The sequence below is a fragment of the Pelobates fuscus genome, chromosome 7, assembly GCF_036172605.1.
Source record: "Pelobates fuscus isolate aPelFus1 chromosome 7, aPelFus1.pri, whole genome shotgun sequence".
Lineage (NCBI taxonomy): Eukaryota > Metazoa > Chordata > Amphibia > Anura > Pelobatidae > Pelobates > Pelobates fuscus.
The window spans coordinates 47553372-47570425 of NC_086323.1; the positions used below are offsets into that span (position 1 = coordinate 47553372).

The window sequence follows — 17054 nt, forward strand, 5'->3', positions numbered from 1 at the left end:
ACATTTTCATCTCATTGAAGTGGCTATACTGTCTAGAGTTCCCTGGCACCATCACTCCATTCAGCGTTAAACAGTTTTAAATGATAAACGAGAGTCCCCAGTAGCTTAACCCCTTCTGTGTTGCTTGAGCTAATGAGGAAGCATTAGCCAGAGCAGAAGTGGGTAGCTGTGGTTTGCAGAGATGGTCAGCTGACCGCTTTCAGTCTATCACAGCGACAATTGAATTGGTATGGCTAGAAGGAAGCGTGTAATCTCTGCCATTACCACACATCCAGTGGAGGCAAGACTGAGTGGCCAGGGACTCTTACTTAGTGTTAAACTTAGAATACGAAAAGTGTGTTATACGACGCTGACATCCGCACGCTATGTGAGGACCTCCAGTGTCGCCGAAATCCCCATAGGAAAGCATTGAATAATGCTTTCCTATGGGGAGGTCTAATGCGCGTGTATGTTAAAATTATTTAACACTGAATGGAGGAACTCCGGCCATGATCAGTTTTAGGAGGTGAAATTGTTATAGCGCCTACAGTGTGTCTCCTAATGAATCCAGTGCAAAAGTGTAGGAAGTCTTGGTGAATGGCCACTCCTCTTCCTTTACCATTTGTGGTGACATTAAGGATGGCTATATACCACAAAGGTGGGGAGGTCAATCAAGTCTAAATATTAAAGGACTAGAAAGTGCCCAATATTGCATAAGCAAGGTATTTGTACTGACACTTCAACATTCCAAATCAAGAACAAGGGGTTGCCCAGTCTTATGTTCTATACCTTCCCACATACTTAAGACTATTCTATACAAATCAATACTAAATCCACTGTACACCACTGCATGAGGTTTGTTCTGTATATACAGAACAGTACTGATGGCTAATCCACTTTACTGTACTATAAACAAATGTATATATATATTCTACATTTATAGTTTGCAACTTTTTTATTTTTCCCCATTTTTTCAGTTATAAATAACACATTCTTGAACACCTGCACAATATTTAATATAAAATCATTAAATCTTTAAAGGAAAACTGTCTTTATTATTTAACATAAAAGGATAGCTTTCCAACAGGCAAAAGGGTATTTACATATATGTATGCATTTCAAAATAATAGACAAATACTATATGACAGTTTTCCTTTAAATACATTGGAATGATAGAATGGAAAAGATACTTAGGAACGAAACTGTAAATCAGAGTGTTTAAATTTATTAAATTTATTACAGCATGGAGGGAGAAAAAAAAATATGAACCATTTCGACCAGGCTGTCCCGTAATAAGAGACAATAATTTAACTATCCCTTTTCAAATACATACTGAATTTCTTCTGTAACATTGTCCTGAGAGGAATTGTGTTTTTCCCTCTTTCCAGCTAAATCTTGACAAATAAAGCACAATAATAATGCCCCAAATCAGGCAACATTAATAAAGTTATTACGTCTTTAAAAATAAAAAGAAGAAAAATAAAATAAAAATGTCCTTGCAATTTGTAAATCAGCGAACTCCCATACAAACCTAGCCCAAAATGGGTGCAGGAAAAAAATGTCCCTTTTATTCAAATTTTGAGTGAAACTTAAAGTTTAGGTAACACATTTCATTTAGACCCAGGCGGAATTATTGAAGAAAAATAAAAATAATAATTACAAATTACAGTGTTGTCTATTGCCTGATTTTGTTATAGGAAACAAAACAGTGGTAACTCAGAGTAAGGACTTTGCAGGACTGTAAACGAGGTTCTTGGAGCCCATATCCTTATGGGCATCGTAAAAAAAAAAAAATCCATTCTTAGAGCCAAGATCATACAGAATAAAACATGTGTTTTAATTCCGGTTAAAAATATATATTGCCATTCAGTTCTAAAATCATAGACTGCACAGTCCTACGGGAAGGCATTGGTTTCACATGATGAGAACTTCCACTCTTGGGAATTTTAAGTTACTTAAAATTGTTGTTTTTGTGGGGTAGAGTAAAAGGTGGGGGGAAAAAAATAAATCTTAGGTGTTTAACCAGAATATCAAGTCTTGTCTTCCATGAGGTAAAGAGAGCAGTCTTTCAGTCTGTACAGTTCAAATAAGAGTCTCTCTGCACATTGTAGAAATACGACTGCATTTTTTTTTCGGAGCACGTCTTGAACTGCGCAAAAGAACTCTTTGGAGGGAGAAGGGCAACTGAAAATCTCAGTTAATTTGGAGAAAAAGAAAAAAAAATAAGGACTAGAGACACAATTTTCCTATATCAGCTATTCTTGCTTGAATATCACGTCACAGACATAGAAACATTGAAAAAAGGACACAGCAATCAGATCCGTTATTCGAAGTTTCATTCTGTTGCAAAAGGGGAATAGTGGAAGGGGAAAAAAATTTGACAAAAGGGGAAGTAAAAAGTTCTGTGCACAAGTTTAAATCCTTGAGGAAGGATTGCCTCGTCGTCTTGACCTTTTGTCATTCTTGTTTGATGGAATAAAAAGTTTCCCCTTTTTATTGCATGAAACCAAAAAGCAGGGGAGCGGGGTGGGGTGGGGGTGGGGGCTGTCCCATGCACCTCTGCAACGGCAAATCATCCTCCTTATTTGCTGTGACCTTCAAAGCAGCAGCTGAGTTGAGTGTGGTCTCTAGGTGAAGAGACTGGGTCACACGCTCATTGTCATGCTGGGCGAATACTGAAAGACAGAAGAAATGCAATCAGGAGGGAACAAATAGCTCACTTTTCACTTCTACTCGTACTATGGGAAAGGAGCCATTACTGCAATACAAGGCACGTTTATTTAATGCAGAACTTACATGACTGAGTTAATTAAACATTCTTCCCCCCTCTTAATCTTTGCCTGCTACCACTGGGACTGCGAAAAAAAAAAACATTTTGCATTTCTTGAAGCGGTTCAGTTTCCCTTGAAGTGAACTCCATGTCAAAGTGTGAGACAAGTTGGTAACAAAAACACATTTGACTCGGGACACTTGGTTTAGAAGCAAAAGGCATGCATTGTTAAAAACAAAAAAACAAAAACAAACATGTAGATGAGCCTTTACGGTGTTGCGGTATTTGTATCAAAAGTAAATATACGCAGTGTTACATTTTTTACAGGTTCTAAAATAAAACTACAGTGGAAATATGACGTGCAGTTTTTTTTGTAGACGCACATAAAACACATAAAACTATTTCATAATCTATTGCAATCTCCTACAATTCAGCGCTATAGGGTAACACAATGATCTATAGCTATATCTTACAAACTTCAACTCTGTCAAGCAAGAAAAGTCCTCTTCAAGAGATCTAATCATGACCTTGTCTGCCCGTTGCTGTAGGTATCTATCATCTTCTGGATTGGAATTCATATGAATATACCATTTACAAGGAGGAAAGTCTCCAACACATATAAAGAGGTTTGCCTTAAATTGTGAGTCTGTCCCCTGGGTTATCACAGAAACCGCAGGGGGACTCCCTACCTGTATTAAAGGACTTGTAGCTTAATCACTTTAGTTAGTACTTTTATCAGCTGTCAAATCCTAGCGCTCTGTTTTAGCAGCAAGGTTAAACTGTGATTTTAAAGGAGTTTCTCTGTCTTTAAAGATGAAAGAGCAAAAAAAAAAAAAAAGTAGTGTGTATCATAGTAGTGTATATAAAGAACTACAATATTTTTTTCTAAACTATAATAGCACAGTATAGAAAGAGACCAACATAAAAATAATCCATCTGGTAAAAAAAAAATGAATTATAATGGACCTCCACAGTACTGTTGCATTAGCCAAAAAACTGCTCTAAGGTAGAACCCTCAAAAAAAAAAAAAAAAATTGGAAAAACTACTCTACTGGCTGGTGGATCCCAAAAACAGAGGCGACAAAACCAAAATATGCCAGGTAAGTCTCGGGTAGTCATTAAAATCCTGTGTGTAAAAGATGTAGAGGAGACAGGTATCACTGTGCGGGGGCAACATAAAAATCCAACCAATATCCTTAATTACAGTATTATAGATATTATGATTTAAATATTGAAGCTTTACATACACAGCACATCATCCGGTTCTTTGTTATGTATATAGGGGTAACCGCATTGGAATGTGTAGCCTATGTAAATTCTATAATTCTAACACAGGTATTTGTAAAAATAGGGCATCCCATCTCTGTAACAGCGATGCCTATACATGACGAGAATTTCAGGTGTATACAGAGGCTTCTAATAATGGTATTTTTTCCCTTCTCCACTCAAGGCTTACATTGTCATTCTGGAAGGAATGAAGAAAGTTCCCTCCTAATTCACCATCATCTCTAGGTGTTCCTGGGGGGTTGCTAATGCCACTAATGTTGTTTGGAGAGTTCTGAGGATATTACAAAAAAGATATATATATTATTTTCACAGAAATCACAATATCTACAAAATATACATCTTTAAATATTCAAATTTAGAGAACGTCTTCCAATTTGTTCTTATTAATTTGGCATACTCCAGACCGGTATATAGTTTTCTTTTTAGTGGACTCACAAACGTGAAATATAGTCTAAGGCAGTGGCTCCTAAACCAGTCCTCAAGGCACCCCTACCAGTCCAGAATTTAGGGATTACACCGTTAAATCTAAAGTTTTTTACTTTCCCATAAAAACTGGGTAATTCCTAAATCCTGGACTGGTAGGCAGGGCTGGTGCGTCTTATGGGCTAAGCAGACAGCCGCCTACTTAGGGGGGAAGCCAGCAGTGGCTTTACTGCTTGTCTGGCCGCCCCCCTATCAAGTGGGATGAATTATATATAGTGGGCCGCAGCGGCCGCGTTACCGGGCGCTAGGGAGCACTTACTTGGAGACTAGCGCCCGGTAGAACATCGGTCCGGCATTCACCACAGCCTGCTAAGTCAGGATCCCTCTCCCAGTTAAGCACGGTGGCAGCACAAGGACGTGTCATTCACTCGCTCCCGCCCCTTGCCATGTACTTGAGGACAAGGGGGAGGGAGAATAACATGTATGTGTGTATGAGACTGTGTGTGCGTATGAGACTGTGTGTCTGTGTGTGCGCGTATGGGACTGTGTGTCTGTGTGTGCGCGTATGGGACTGTGTGTCTGTGTGTGCGCGTATGGGACTGTGTGTCTGTGTGTGCGCGTATGGGACTGTGTGTCTGTGTGTGCGCGTATGGGACTGTGTGTCTGTGTGTGCGCGTATGGGACTGTGTGTCTGTGTGTGCGCGTATGGGACTGTGTGTCTGTGTGTGCGCGTATGGGACTGTGTGTCTGTGTGTGCGCGTATGGGACTGTGTGTCTGTGTGTGCGCGTATGGGACTGTGTGTCTGTGTGTGCGCGTATGGGACTGTGTGTCTGTGTGTGCGCGTATGGGACTGTGTGTCTGTGTGTGCGCGTATGGGACTGTGTGTCTGTGTGTGCGCGTATGGGACTGTGTGTCTGTGTGTGCGCGTATGGGACTGTGTGTCTGTGTGTGCGCGTATGGGACTGTGTGTCTGTGTGTGCGCGTATGGGACTGTGTGTCTGTGTGTGCGCGTATGGGACTGTGTGTCTGTGTGTGCGCGTATGGGACTGTGTGTCTGTGTGTGCGCGTATGGGACTGTGTGTCTGTGTGTGCGCGTATGGGACTGTGTGTCTGTGTGTGCGCGTATGGGACTGTGTGTCTGTGTGTGCGCGTATGGGACTGTGTGTCTGTGTGTGCGCGTATGGGACTGTGTGTCTGTGTGTGCGCGTATGGGACTGTGTGTCTGTGTGTGCGCGTATGGGACTGTGTGTCTGTGTGTGCGCGTATGGGACTGTGTGTCTGTGTGTGCGCGTATGGGACTGTGTGTCTGTGTGTGCGCGTATGGGACTGTGTGTCTGTGTGTGCGCGTATGGGACTGTGTGTCTGTGTGTGCGCGTATGGGACTGTGTGTCTGTGTGTGCGCGTATGGGACTGTGTGTCTGTGTGTGCGCGTATGGGACTGTGTGTCTGTGTGTGCGCGTATGGGACTGTGTGTCTGTGTGTGCGCGTATGGGACTGTGTGTCTGTGTGTGCGCGTATGGGACTGTGTGTCTGTGTGTGCGCGTATGGGACTGTGTGTCTGTGTGTGCGCGTATGGGACTGTGTGTCTGTGTGTGCGTATGGGACTGTGTGTCTGTGTGTGCGTATGGGACTGTGTGTCTGTGTGTGCGTATGGGACTTTGTCTGTGTGTGCGTATGGGACTTTGTGTCTGTGTGTGCGTATGGGACTTTGTGTCTGTGTGTGCGTATGGGACTTTGTGTCTGTGTGTGCGTATGGGACTTTGTGTCTGTGTGTGCGTATGGGACTTTGTGTCTGTGTGTGCGTATGGGACTTTGTGTCTGTTTGTGTGTGTATGGGACTTTGTGTCTGTGTGTGTGTGTGTATGGGACTTTGTGTCTCTGTGTGTGTATGGGACTTTGTGTCTGTGTGTATGTATGGGACTTTGTGTCTGTGTGTATGTATGGGACTTTGTGTCTGTGTGTATGTATGGGACTTTGTGTCTGTGTGTATGTATGGGACTTTGTGTCTGTGTGTGCGTATGGGACTTTGTGTCTGTGTGTGCGTATGGGACTTTGTGTCTGTGTGTGCGTATGGGACTTTGTGTCTGTGTGTGCGTATGGGACTTTGTGTCTGTGTGTGCGTATGGGACTTTGTGTCTGTGTGTGCGTATGGGACTTTGTGTCTGTGTGTGCGTATGGGACTTTGTGTCTGTGTGTGCGTATGGGACTTTGTGTCTGTGTGTGCGTATGGGACTTTGTGTCTGTGTGTGCGTATGGGACTTTGTGTCTGTGTGTGCGTATGGGACTTTGTGTCTGTGTGTGCGTATGGGACTTTGTGTCTGTGTGTGCGTATGGGACTTTGTGTCTGTGTGTGCGTATGGGACTTTGTGTCTGTTTGTGCGTATGGGACTTTGTGTCTCTGTGTGTGTATGGGACTTTGTGTCTCTGTGTGTGTATGGGACTTTGTGTCTGTGTGTGTATGGGACTTTGTGTCTCTGTGTGTGTATGGGACTTTGTGTCTCTGTGTGTGTATGGGACTTTGTGTCTCTGTGTGTATGTATGGGACTTTGTGTCTGTGTGTATGTATGGGACTTTGTGTCTGTGTGTATGTATGGGACTTTGTGTCTGTGTGTATGTATGGGACTTTGTGTCTGTGTGTATGTATGGGACTTTGTGTCTGTGTGTATGTATGGGACTTTGTGTCTGTGTGTGCGTATGGGACTTTGTGTCTGTGTGTGCGTCTGTATGTATGTATGGGACTGTGTGTGTGTGTCTGTATGTATGGGACTGTGTGTGTGTGTCTGTATGTATGGGACTGTGTGTGTGTGTGTGTGTGTCTGTATGTATAGGTGTGTATGGGTCAGTGTGTCTTTATGAGTGTGTGTGTGTGTGTGTGTGTGTGTGTGTGTGTGTGTGTGTGTGTATGTATGGGTCAGCGTGTGTAGAGAGAGGGGTCAGTGTGAGCGTATGTGTACGGGTCAGTGTATGTAAGCCTGCATGAGTGGGCGGAACGAATGGGGCGGCAATTTATTTTTTTTCGCCCGGGGCGGCAAAAATCCTTGCACTGGCCCTGCTGCTAGGTGTGCCTTGAGAACTGATTTGGGAACCACTGGTCTAAGGGTATGACTTTAAACTCTAAATGCTATTTTTACTGTTATTTGATACAGTCATACATAGTCACATCTGGTTAAATATGGATACAATACTGGTGTAAAGATTTCAGATATTATCAGGTATATTTGAAGCTCTATCCCTGTGTTGGAATTAACACAATACAAAGATCTGCAGACTAATAATACTATCCAGTGTGGATAACTAGTATAATGGCTTTAATAAGGGTTCGTTTACCTTAGGAAGTCCATCCATGTCGCCTGACCCTGAGAATAGACATTGTATTGTTTTAGTTAAATATTATCTTAAACAAACACACGCAGTTACATTTATAATCATTTCATGGAAAGCGCTAAAAAAATAAATAAAAAATAAATTGATAGAACATGTTCATGGATGTTTTAGGACTCTCTATGGCATTGTTTCAGCAAGAATATGAATGTCATCCGACTACAGCGGGTCTCTATTCAAAAAAGCATGCTGGCTTGTGGTGTTAAAATGGCAGTACAGCCTTGTGACAAGTGAGCCCTTAAACTACCCTGGCACTACAATAAAAGCAGAGTTAGTTCAAAGACATGCACTGACTCACAACCTGTAAATATAAGCCCAACTGTACATGAAGGTGATTTAAAGCATTTATTTAGCAACATTGTTACTTTATAGAGGCTTTGCACAGAATGCCAACATCAAAAATGGTGGATGGGAACATGGCTGCATAATGATTTGAGCAGTAATATTTGGTCAAACTATGTTGGTGGCATACGGACAGTTTGCATGCTTAGTCTCCGCTTACCTAACGATCCATTCATATGATGAGGCTCCATTCCACCCATGCCCCCCATTGGGCCATCCGATCCCGGTCCCATCTGAAACTAAGAAGAGAAATATGCAGTTGTATAGACATTGAACATATTCAGTGATATATTGTAATTTACTGTAATATGGCACAGTTCATCAGCATTCCATTACCATACCACTTACTGACAACACTCTGGTAAGTGATTGTTGATGGCTAATAAAGTCCTTATAGTGGGGCATAGTCCGTGTCCATGGTTATGTTGGTAGCATGTACATGGCTTGATGTCTCTATCATCACATTATCCCTTATCTTTAATTGTTTTTACAGTACTTGTATAATTAATTGTGTGTGTATGGTCTTAATATCACTGAGTCTAGGTAACCTCTAAATATCCCCAACGGTGTTTATATAAAACTTTTATATCATTCATGACAAATATATAAGATCTTAACATAACTAACTGCATATAAGGCCACAATGTTATGGTCAGAATTAAGCATAAACTTACATTGGAACGATTTCCTGCAGGTGGTCCGGGATTTATCATAGTGTAGATATTGTCACCCGAATTTGTTGACTCTGTGAATATGAAGACAACACAAACTAAGAATAACAATGAAGATAGCAGAGTCACTGTCATAATCCCTTATGTATAGTGGAATATCAGGATAGAACCAGGAGATTTCAAAATATTTATACACACCTGCAGGACTGGGCATGATTGGCGTTCCTGGGGGTCCTCCGCCACCAGGGGGCCCCTATAAACAAGATAAATGTAAGGTATACATCAACTACAATGAAAAGCCTCAAAAACCAATTGTGTACTTCACAATAGCAAACCTTGACACCCCAAATGTTTTGGAACTTGAGTCTCCACAAAACATCATGATATTAGCAGATTCCGAAAATCTGGTGTGCATGTTTAGCCATCACCGATTTACAGACAGTATAACTATTCTTCAATACATAATGCAGTATTCGTATTCTATTATATTAGCGTTCGTGTTAAATTGATTTCTAATGTTCTTCCATAAAATTCAAATACCGGTAATTAAACACTCCATATTGTTGCTACAGCAGCAGTACTTTTCTAATTCATCTGTTTTGTTTTATATACAATCTCACATGTGTTATCAGTGTCCCCCTCTCCCCCCCCATCCAAACAAGTCCAGATTTTCATTTCGGACATTTTGTTTGGATTAAAGGATTTATTTTTAAAAAAAAAGTAGCACGCAGGCAACATTGGAAACCACTGTGCAAAATTATCTGAAAAGTTATAATTTTGTACCCAAGCTCTGAAAATCTATTAAGGCAGTTGTTCAGAAAAGGCAAAAGCGGCCAGATGCCCAAACCCTTACACATCCCCTTTGCCAAGTGACTGATTTTAAGATAGTGGACGGGGAAATACAGCAGACAATATTAGCTTGACAAAAAATACTCCTTGCATCCTATTGTATCTCTGAAAAAGTCCTTAACTTACCACATATGTGCCTGGCGAAGATGAGGAATAGGAAATCTATGAACAAAATGAATGATATATTTAGTGCAATTACACAGCTACATCTATTTTAGGATATGTTCCGCTGTAGATATTCTGACCTGGAAATGTATTTACATAAAACATTACAGGGCTTATTCAAAAAACATTATAGTAAATTGGAATATGAACTGAAACATACATAAATAAAAAATTAATTAGACGAGCTGCCAAGCTGGAGTTTTTTCCAAACCCATTTTTGGAGCCTAAAATTAGCAATTGGATCTCAATTCACTACAATTTTAAGTTTACTGAATAAACCATCTTCATCTAACTTGCTGTAAATTTGGCTGCATTTTACACTAAAAGATTTGATAAACAAAACAAAAACAGTCAGCGCTTTATAAAAATGAATCATCAAAAATTGCAGAATATAAAATGTAATTTGAAGAATGTAGACAGTTTTAAGAGAAACCCTTACCGAGTTAGCATTGTTGGGATTTGGCCACGGCCTGCCTGCTCCAGGACCCCTAAAAATAGGACAAATAAAAATATACAATCTAGTTAATCTACCAAAAGGTCAAGCAAACCTCCCCCCCCCCCCAATGTACAAGATTAGCTCCTTACATGTTCATTCCTGGACCTATTGAGTTGGGTGGTGGTCTCATCCCACTTCCATAGTTCTGCAACGATAACCAAGGATCAGACTAGGGGAACGAGTGGAGGACCAGAAAGAAAGAAGAAAATGAGAGAGGGTTAGTTAAAGAGAACTAGATGGGATTAAATACACAGATAATATCACTCACTCTTCAGTTAGCAAAAGTTATTAATGTCAATCAGTTATTCATAGGAACGATCATTATCCTATATTTGGTTCCACCTTTGGGGCAAGACACTGGCATGAGCAGAAACTCTGTTCAAAATAATTTGCACTAGAACCAGATGCAGCTAATTTTTTCCAATACCTACTTCTTATATTAGCAAGCCATTTACGGTAGTTAACAAAATACAAAGAAAGCATTACAAAAAGGTTATTAAACAAGCACAGTGCACACACTGTATTTGTTTCTAGGTCAATAGAGATTCCAGAGCGTAAAAAACTCTTTAGATTATTTAAAACTTGTCCGTACCTGGGGACCGGGGCCTATAGGGCCCATTGCTCTTGGGGGATTCATTCTTTGCATGGGGCCTCCCATACCAGGATGTCCTTAGAAATAAAAAAAGAAAAGCTATTAAAACACGCAAAATGAGGAAATGAAACAGTAGAAGGTCTGGTCCTCTAAATAACTACCTTGTCTTGTTGGATCCATTGAGTTTGGTAACAATGGCTGTGATCCTGGAACTCCTCCGGGAGGCTGAGAAGAACACACATAAAAAGGTCAGAAAGAATTAAATATAATATCTAAAAAAAAAAATGAGTGAAGGCAGAGGACTGGGAGATTATCCTTTAATTTTTTTTACCGATCCCACAGTATTAAGATAAAACAAAGCTGTAATTGTTAACAAGTGATGCATGCTTTGGTGGGTATGCTGTGTTGGCATTTATGGAATGTATAAATGTATTGATTAAAACAAAAGAACTAATTCCACAGCATTCCATTTAAAGATTATGTTGATATACCTGATTTCCCATCCGTATGTGCGGCCTTGGCCCTCCAGCATATCGAGGAGACATAAATGGCTGTATATATGTAAAAAAACAAACAGCAGATAAGTAACCATTTTTTATACCCAAAGACATTCCTATTCATCTTCTCTGTTAAAAATAAGTAATTCTAGAGGATGCCAGTGGTGCTTAGCTCCCACGTGACATCCTTCTGTAAAGCTCTTTTGCAGTATTGTCTTCTCAGGGTAATTTTTTCATTCATCTGGTTTGTTTGATGTTTATTTCTTAAAGAGAAGACAAATCTCCACTTCATTTCACTCAAATGTGAAGTTTTTCATTGTGTATATCACCGGGATTTTTTTGGTATTAAAATTGGCATGTTGTATCTGCAAGTGAGTTAAGTTATTGGAAAATAGGAATAGTTTTTCTTTCCCTTGTTGCAATATCCTCACTGGTACTAGTGACGTTATTAAAAAGCAATTCTACATTAAATAAAAAGGCTGAGATTAGCAACACATGTTTCTGTATAATTTACATTTGTCAGAGTTTAGGGACAAATCTGAACGATGTATGCGTAACAGGTCTCCTTTAAAAAAAAAAAGTATAATTCCACAACATGGAATAGATATTCTACAATAAAGAATGACATGGAAAATGTAGCGGAGACATCTGCACTCCCAAGGTATGTCATTGAACCAAGGACTCTCTTACTTCCTAAAATCTGCCCCTATAATTTCATACCGTGTTCACCACAGCCTGTATAAGTAATCAAATTATATCAGCAGGAAATGCTTCCCTAGAGATAAAACTATACATTACCTCTGAGCATTGGATGATTTGTCAAAGTGACACACTAGTTGAGAAGCCAATTACAGTCTACATAAAAGGTACACCTTTGCCCAGGTGTATATATACTGGGCAAATTACAATTTAGCACTTTGGTTAAATATTGTTTTGCATTAGTAAGCATTTATGTATGGAGGGGAGGGGGTTGGCAATGGGTTAGCAAAGGTTTGTTTGGTGGTGGCAGAGAAAAATGGGAATTGTGGCTTATCAGCAGCTAGTGTTCTACAGTATATCCAAGTATCCTGGAATGCAAAACAAATGTGTTCTAGTCTTGGTTCCAGTTTCCTATAAACAGTCAATGTATTAGAACTAGCGTCCTACTTCTGTACCTGACTATGAGGTCCCATCATGTTTGGATTGTGAGGAGGCGGCTGTGAATGGGGCGATGGCTGAGATCCTGGGGGTCCCTGCTAAACAAAAACAAAAGAAAAACATCAGTAAGGGAATGGATGAAGAGCAGTGGTGATTATTGGGTAGGACTGCATGGACAGAAACAGAAATGATTTCACTCCTAAATGACAGAGACATTAGCAGTAAGACCTCAGAGGCATGATCTAAACTGCCTTATTAAGCTAGTGATTTAGGTTACTATACTGTCCCTTTATACAAGTTTTGTTGTTTAGTGTTTGTCGTTTTGTTTTTTTGGGGTGTTTTTACTTGACTCCATTTATTATAGAAAACCAATTATAATTTGCAAAATCTTGAAACTATACAATGAAGGAGACTGGTACAGGTAACGGTAACCGCACCTCTCATTTTATGCTTTCCATTCCCTCCTCAATTCTACTACTCATTATTCTACTCTAGGCACTCTTAATATAGAAATATAGAGATTTATAGATTTTATAAATACAAATTAAAAAAAACTCCCACCAAATGAAGGCTAAAGTGGATGCATCTTTTTTCCTTTTACAAATATAATACAAAAATGACCCTCAACTTTCTGACTAACACTGCTTGTAATGTGATGTATTCAAAATGAGATGTTGTACAGTTATTGGGGAAAAAAAAAAAAAAAGAATAGTTTTTCTTTCCCTTGTTGCAATATCATTACTGGTACTTGTGATGTTATTAAAAAGCAATTCTACATTAAATAAAAAGGCTGAGATTAGCAACACATGTTTCTGTATAATTTACACTTGTCAGAGTTTAGGGTCAAATCTGAACAATGTATGTGTAACAGGTCTCCAGTGTGTATTAGCAGTGGAAGATATTTAATTTGTTTTTAACCTGTTGCCAGCAACATCATAGCTAGTTAACATGAGCAGTTGCTTTAATTAACAGACATTAATTGGCCTTTCAGCAAGCATTTGTTTAACAGCTTTTCTAAACATGAATTCCATTGATAATTATGCTGTTAAGCGGGCCTAATTACCAGCAGTACAACAAAAGGAGTGTTTCCTTGCACCTGTACGCCCGCTAAATCCATTCAAGGAATGGCGGCAACATGAGATACCAATTTAGAGTCACAAAGTATTGCACTAAAATTCGTAATATGCACATCACAAATAACCCATGTTCAGAAGATCACTTTCTCTTTCCTAGCCAAAGCAGGACGTAAGCACATCACGTTGAAGACTCTGTGCAAGAAAAACAAAATGCAAAGTTGGCGTTCATACCGGGAAAAATGGCGGTGGGATTGGTCCTCCTGGCATTCCATCGTTTGGAGGAATGTTTCCAAGTACCGGGCTAGGAGCTGCCGCTGCACTCTGTGGATATAAAGACATTACTTTATATAATCAGAGCAAAGGAATAAAAGGAAATAAAACAGACGCATTAACACGTAGCAGAAGAAAAGCTGTAAAAAAAAAAAAAAAAAGCAAACAAAAACAAAAAAACACAAACAACAACACAAAATTAGACCGGTAGAGACCACAACAAGAATTTTTTTTATTTAGAAGGATTATTTTATATTTACATTTTAGAAAATTTCCCATTAGCCCTGAATTTTTTTTCAAGATTATAAAAAACAATTACCGTATATGAACATTTGAAGCATTAGATAATTACTTTGTCAAAAACACCGTGATTAGATATATAAACATATTACTATTATTTTATATATATATATTTTTTTATTTATTTTATTTATGAAATCAAAATCCTGTTAAAGCAAATGATTTGAAAAAAGCTGTATTAAAATCACCACTGTGGTCCATTCCTAGTGATCGACAGAAAGCTTCACAAGAGACTCTGCCAATGTCACATGATTGAGGCAGTTATCCCTAATGGCTCGCCCATTACCATATGAATACTTGGGCAAGGCAAACAACTCTAAGCCGGACTACAACTCCCAGAACACAGCCTCCAGTTGACTGAAGATGCAAAGCACGATGGTCCAACAACCACCAGAGGGACCAGTGATACCTACAGACCTACCTACACAATGCAGATTCTGAGTTCTGCCACAACTGCTTATTTCACAAACAACATAAATCCTCCGCATAATACGATGAAGGTTCTGACGTGTGGCCAGCAGTCTGCTTGTGTGGCTTAATTTGATTTTCACAGCAATAAAAGAAGACTGCAGAAAATTAGTAATTTCCTAATGCAGACACAAACAGGAAAAAATAAAAAATAAAATCCAAAACATTAGGATCACAACGGAGCTAATGCCACAATTTACAAAGGTTATCACCAAGAGGGCAACTGGATGTGGGCCAGCGTGCGTAACAATTCATGACAAATCACAAATAAATAAAAACAAAAATAAAGCAACTTTGTTCACTCTTGATTCCATGAAAATGGCATAAAATGTGTCCCGGTATGGACTTCTAACAAATACAATTTGAAAACATCTATGAAGTATGCATTTTGAGTTTCTTTGTAATATGTGGGGTGAATATAATGGCTTAATATATTAATTCTGATGGAACGTTTGATATACCAGAATCACATGCAGAAACAGATTCAGATTTGCAAAAAGAGAAAGCAAACAATAAAAAACCACTAGGGGGAGCACCTGAACAAAATCTTCAACTGGTTACAGCCTGCTCTCAATAAGCAAACAATACACAACCACAGCTAAGTCAGAAAAAAACCCACAATTAGCAGGGGAAACCGAGTGCCACTGAGTGTATAACAGCAAACACTGTGATGGTTAGCTATGCCAGCTAACAAAACCACTACGTGTCACACGTTGGTTCCGGACACTCAAGATATAAAGTGGGCGCAATGCAACAGTGCGGCTAAGTAGTAATATGCCAATTGTGGCAGTGCCAACCTGTAGCACACTGGTCCGTATCCATTAACTCTCACTGCCCGAGTTGGCAAAGTGCAATTGCTCTGTGTATCTTGACCAGGGGCAAGGCTTGGCAAAGCAAAAGCTGAAATCACTGCCAAGAATAACCGCCAGATTATTGCCTCCTGTGTAATGATAAGTGGCATTGCCGGGTTGATTTGGCAAGCCATTGCCAGTCTTACGTTCAGGTAACCAGAAATTTCAGATATTGGCACAGTGAATAATTGCAATAAAAGATTTTTGGTTAATGGAGTACGAATGTCCAAAAGCAGTCTGCCTTCGGTTTTGGTGTGATTATGCTGGTATTAGTTACCGGGCTGCTTGGCAGCATCGTAAAGAATGTGTTTGACCACGGCCTCTAACCACCTTCTGTTCTTGTATGTCCCATTTGTCTTGCAGTAACTACTTGTTTGTTAGTCCACTTGATGTACAGCGCTGTTGAATATATTGGTGCCAACATTAATAATAATAATGTTACACCAAACAGTACAGTTTGGCAGGGAAAGCGGGTCATATGAAGCCAGGAAATGGACCTACACAGCAGGTCAGATAGGATAATAACCTGGAGAGTAGCTGTACAGTTTAAGAGCTACACAAGACATTTGGAACCCAGCATTCATGGACTTCTGTATGAAAATAACCAATAATATTAAGAGCTAGCAACAAAAGTCTGGGGAGTCACAGCAAACAGATACTGCAGAATTTGAGGTGCCTCGACAATTTTTGTTTACTGATCTAGTGTAGGAAGACCAGAATATACACCATAGTGTAATGTAAATCTGGTTCTCAGGGTATAGAGTGTGCAGCTTAGCAAGGTCAGGTTCTGGAATGCAGTCACATATGGTAAAGGTTCTAGAACAGGAGATGATACAGATTCAAGGTTGTCAATGCAATGTTATAAAAATGGGCAAGAAACATTGATCAATGCAGGGTAGGGTCAGGTTCTGGAGTGCATTCACATATGGTCAGGCGACAACACGGCTGGACAGTGTCAGGTTCTGAAGCTGGCTAAGCTACACAAAGCATAGATTGGATCAGCTTATGGAACGCATTCAACTATGATCAATTTCTGGAAGTAGGAATAAAACAGTTTACAATGGTCATGTTTTGGATCTGGACAGAATATTCTGAACACAACATGAACTGTCAATGTTTTGGGTGGTGGGGCAGAGAATAAAGCTTCGCAGGTCAAATACAGATCACACTCTGGCAGTGCCAGATGTTTGAGATGATCAAAATCTGCAGAAGCTTAAATTCATTAAACTTCCCTTGCTCAGAATATACAGTCACAAATCCTCCAATTTCCCCGCCCCATCTCCTTGTTTATGGTGGCTTCGTTTTTGTTTTTTTTCTTAGAAGGTTAAAATACCTGCCTCCCAAAGTCCACTCCCAAATTGGTTCCAAAGCAAGTATCAGCACTCCTGAGGGAACTGGTTAACACCCCACTTAAGCCGTTGCCATGGGTGTCGGCAATGTGACTCTTCGTGTCAAATCATGACATTAGGAGCCATGGCAAGGATTAAAGCAGGTCAGGA

The 17054-nt window shown here is 39.8% G+C and overlaps 1 protein-coding gene across 5 annotated transcripts in view; it reads right to left on the reverse strand.

The window, feature by feature from the left end:
- Window positions 1–1182: 1182 nt before the first annotated feature.
- The window catches only part of SSBP3 (single stranded DNA binding protein 3), a 40152-nt gene continuing 24280 nt past the window's right edge, over window positions 1183–17054 (reverse strand). The window contains exons 5-19 of one of the 5 annotated variants that reach the window (XM_063428109.1): window positions 13898–13987; window positions 12608–12688; window positions 11448–11507; window positions 11118–11181; window positions 10957–11033; window positions 10454–10533; window positions 10308–10356; window positions 9830–9865; window positions 9053–9107; window positions 8858–8928; window positions 8344–8422; window positions 7788–7816; window positions 4206–4307; window positions 2776–2834; window positions 1183–2654 (exon numbers count right to left, since the gene is read on the reverse strand). In XM_063428109.1, coding sequence (XP_063284179.1) covers window positions 2823–2834; window positions 4206–4307; window positions 7788–7816; window positions 8344–8422; window positions 8858–8928; window positions 9053–9107; window positions 9830–9865; window positions 10308–10356; window positions 10454–10533; window positions 10957–11033; window positions 11118–11181; window positions 11448–11507; window positions 12608–12688; window positions 13898–13987 — 885 coding nt within the window. In that variant the 3' untranslated portion in view covers window positions 1183–2654; window positions 2776–2822. The remainder of the gene's footprint in view (window positions 2655–2775; window positions 2835–4205; window positions 4308–7787; window positions 7817–8343; window positions 8423–8857; window positions 8929–9052; window positions 9108–9829; window positions 9866–10307; window positions 10357–10453; window positions 10534–10956; window positions 11034–11117; window positions 11182–11447; window positions 11508–12607; window positions 12689–13897; window positions 13988–17054) is intronic. The other 4 variants (XM_063428111.1, XM_063428108.1, XM_063428110.1 and 1 more) reach the window with 4 other exon arrangements.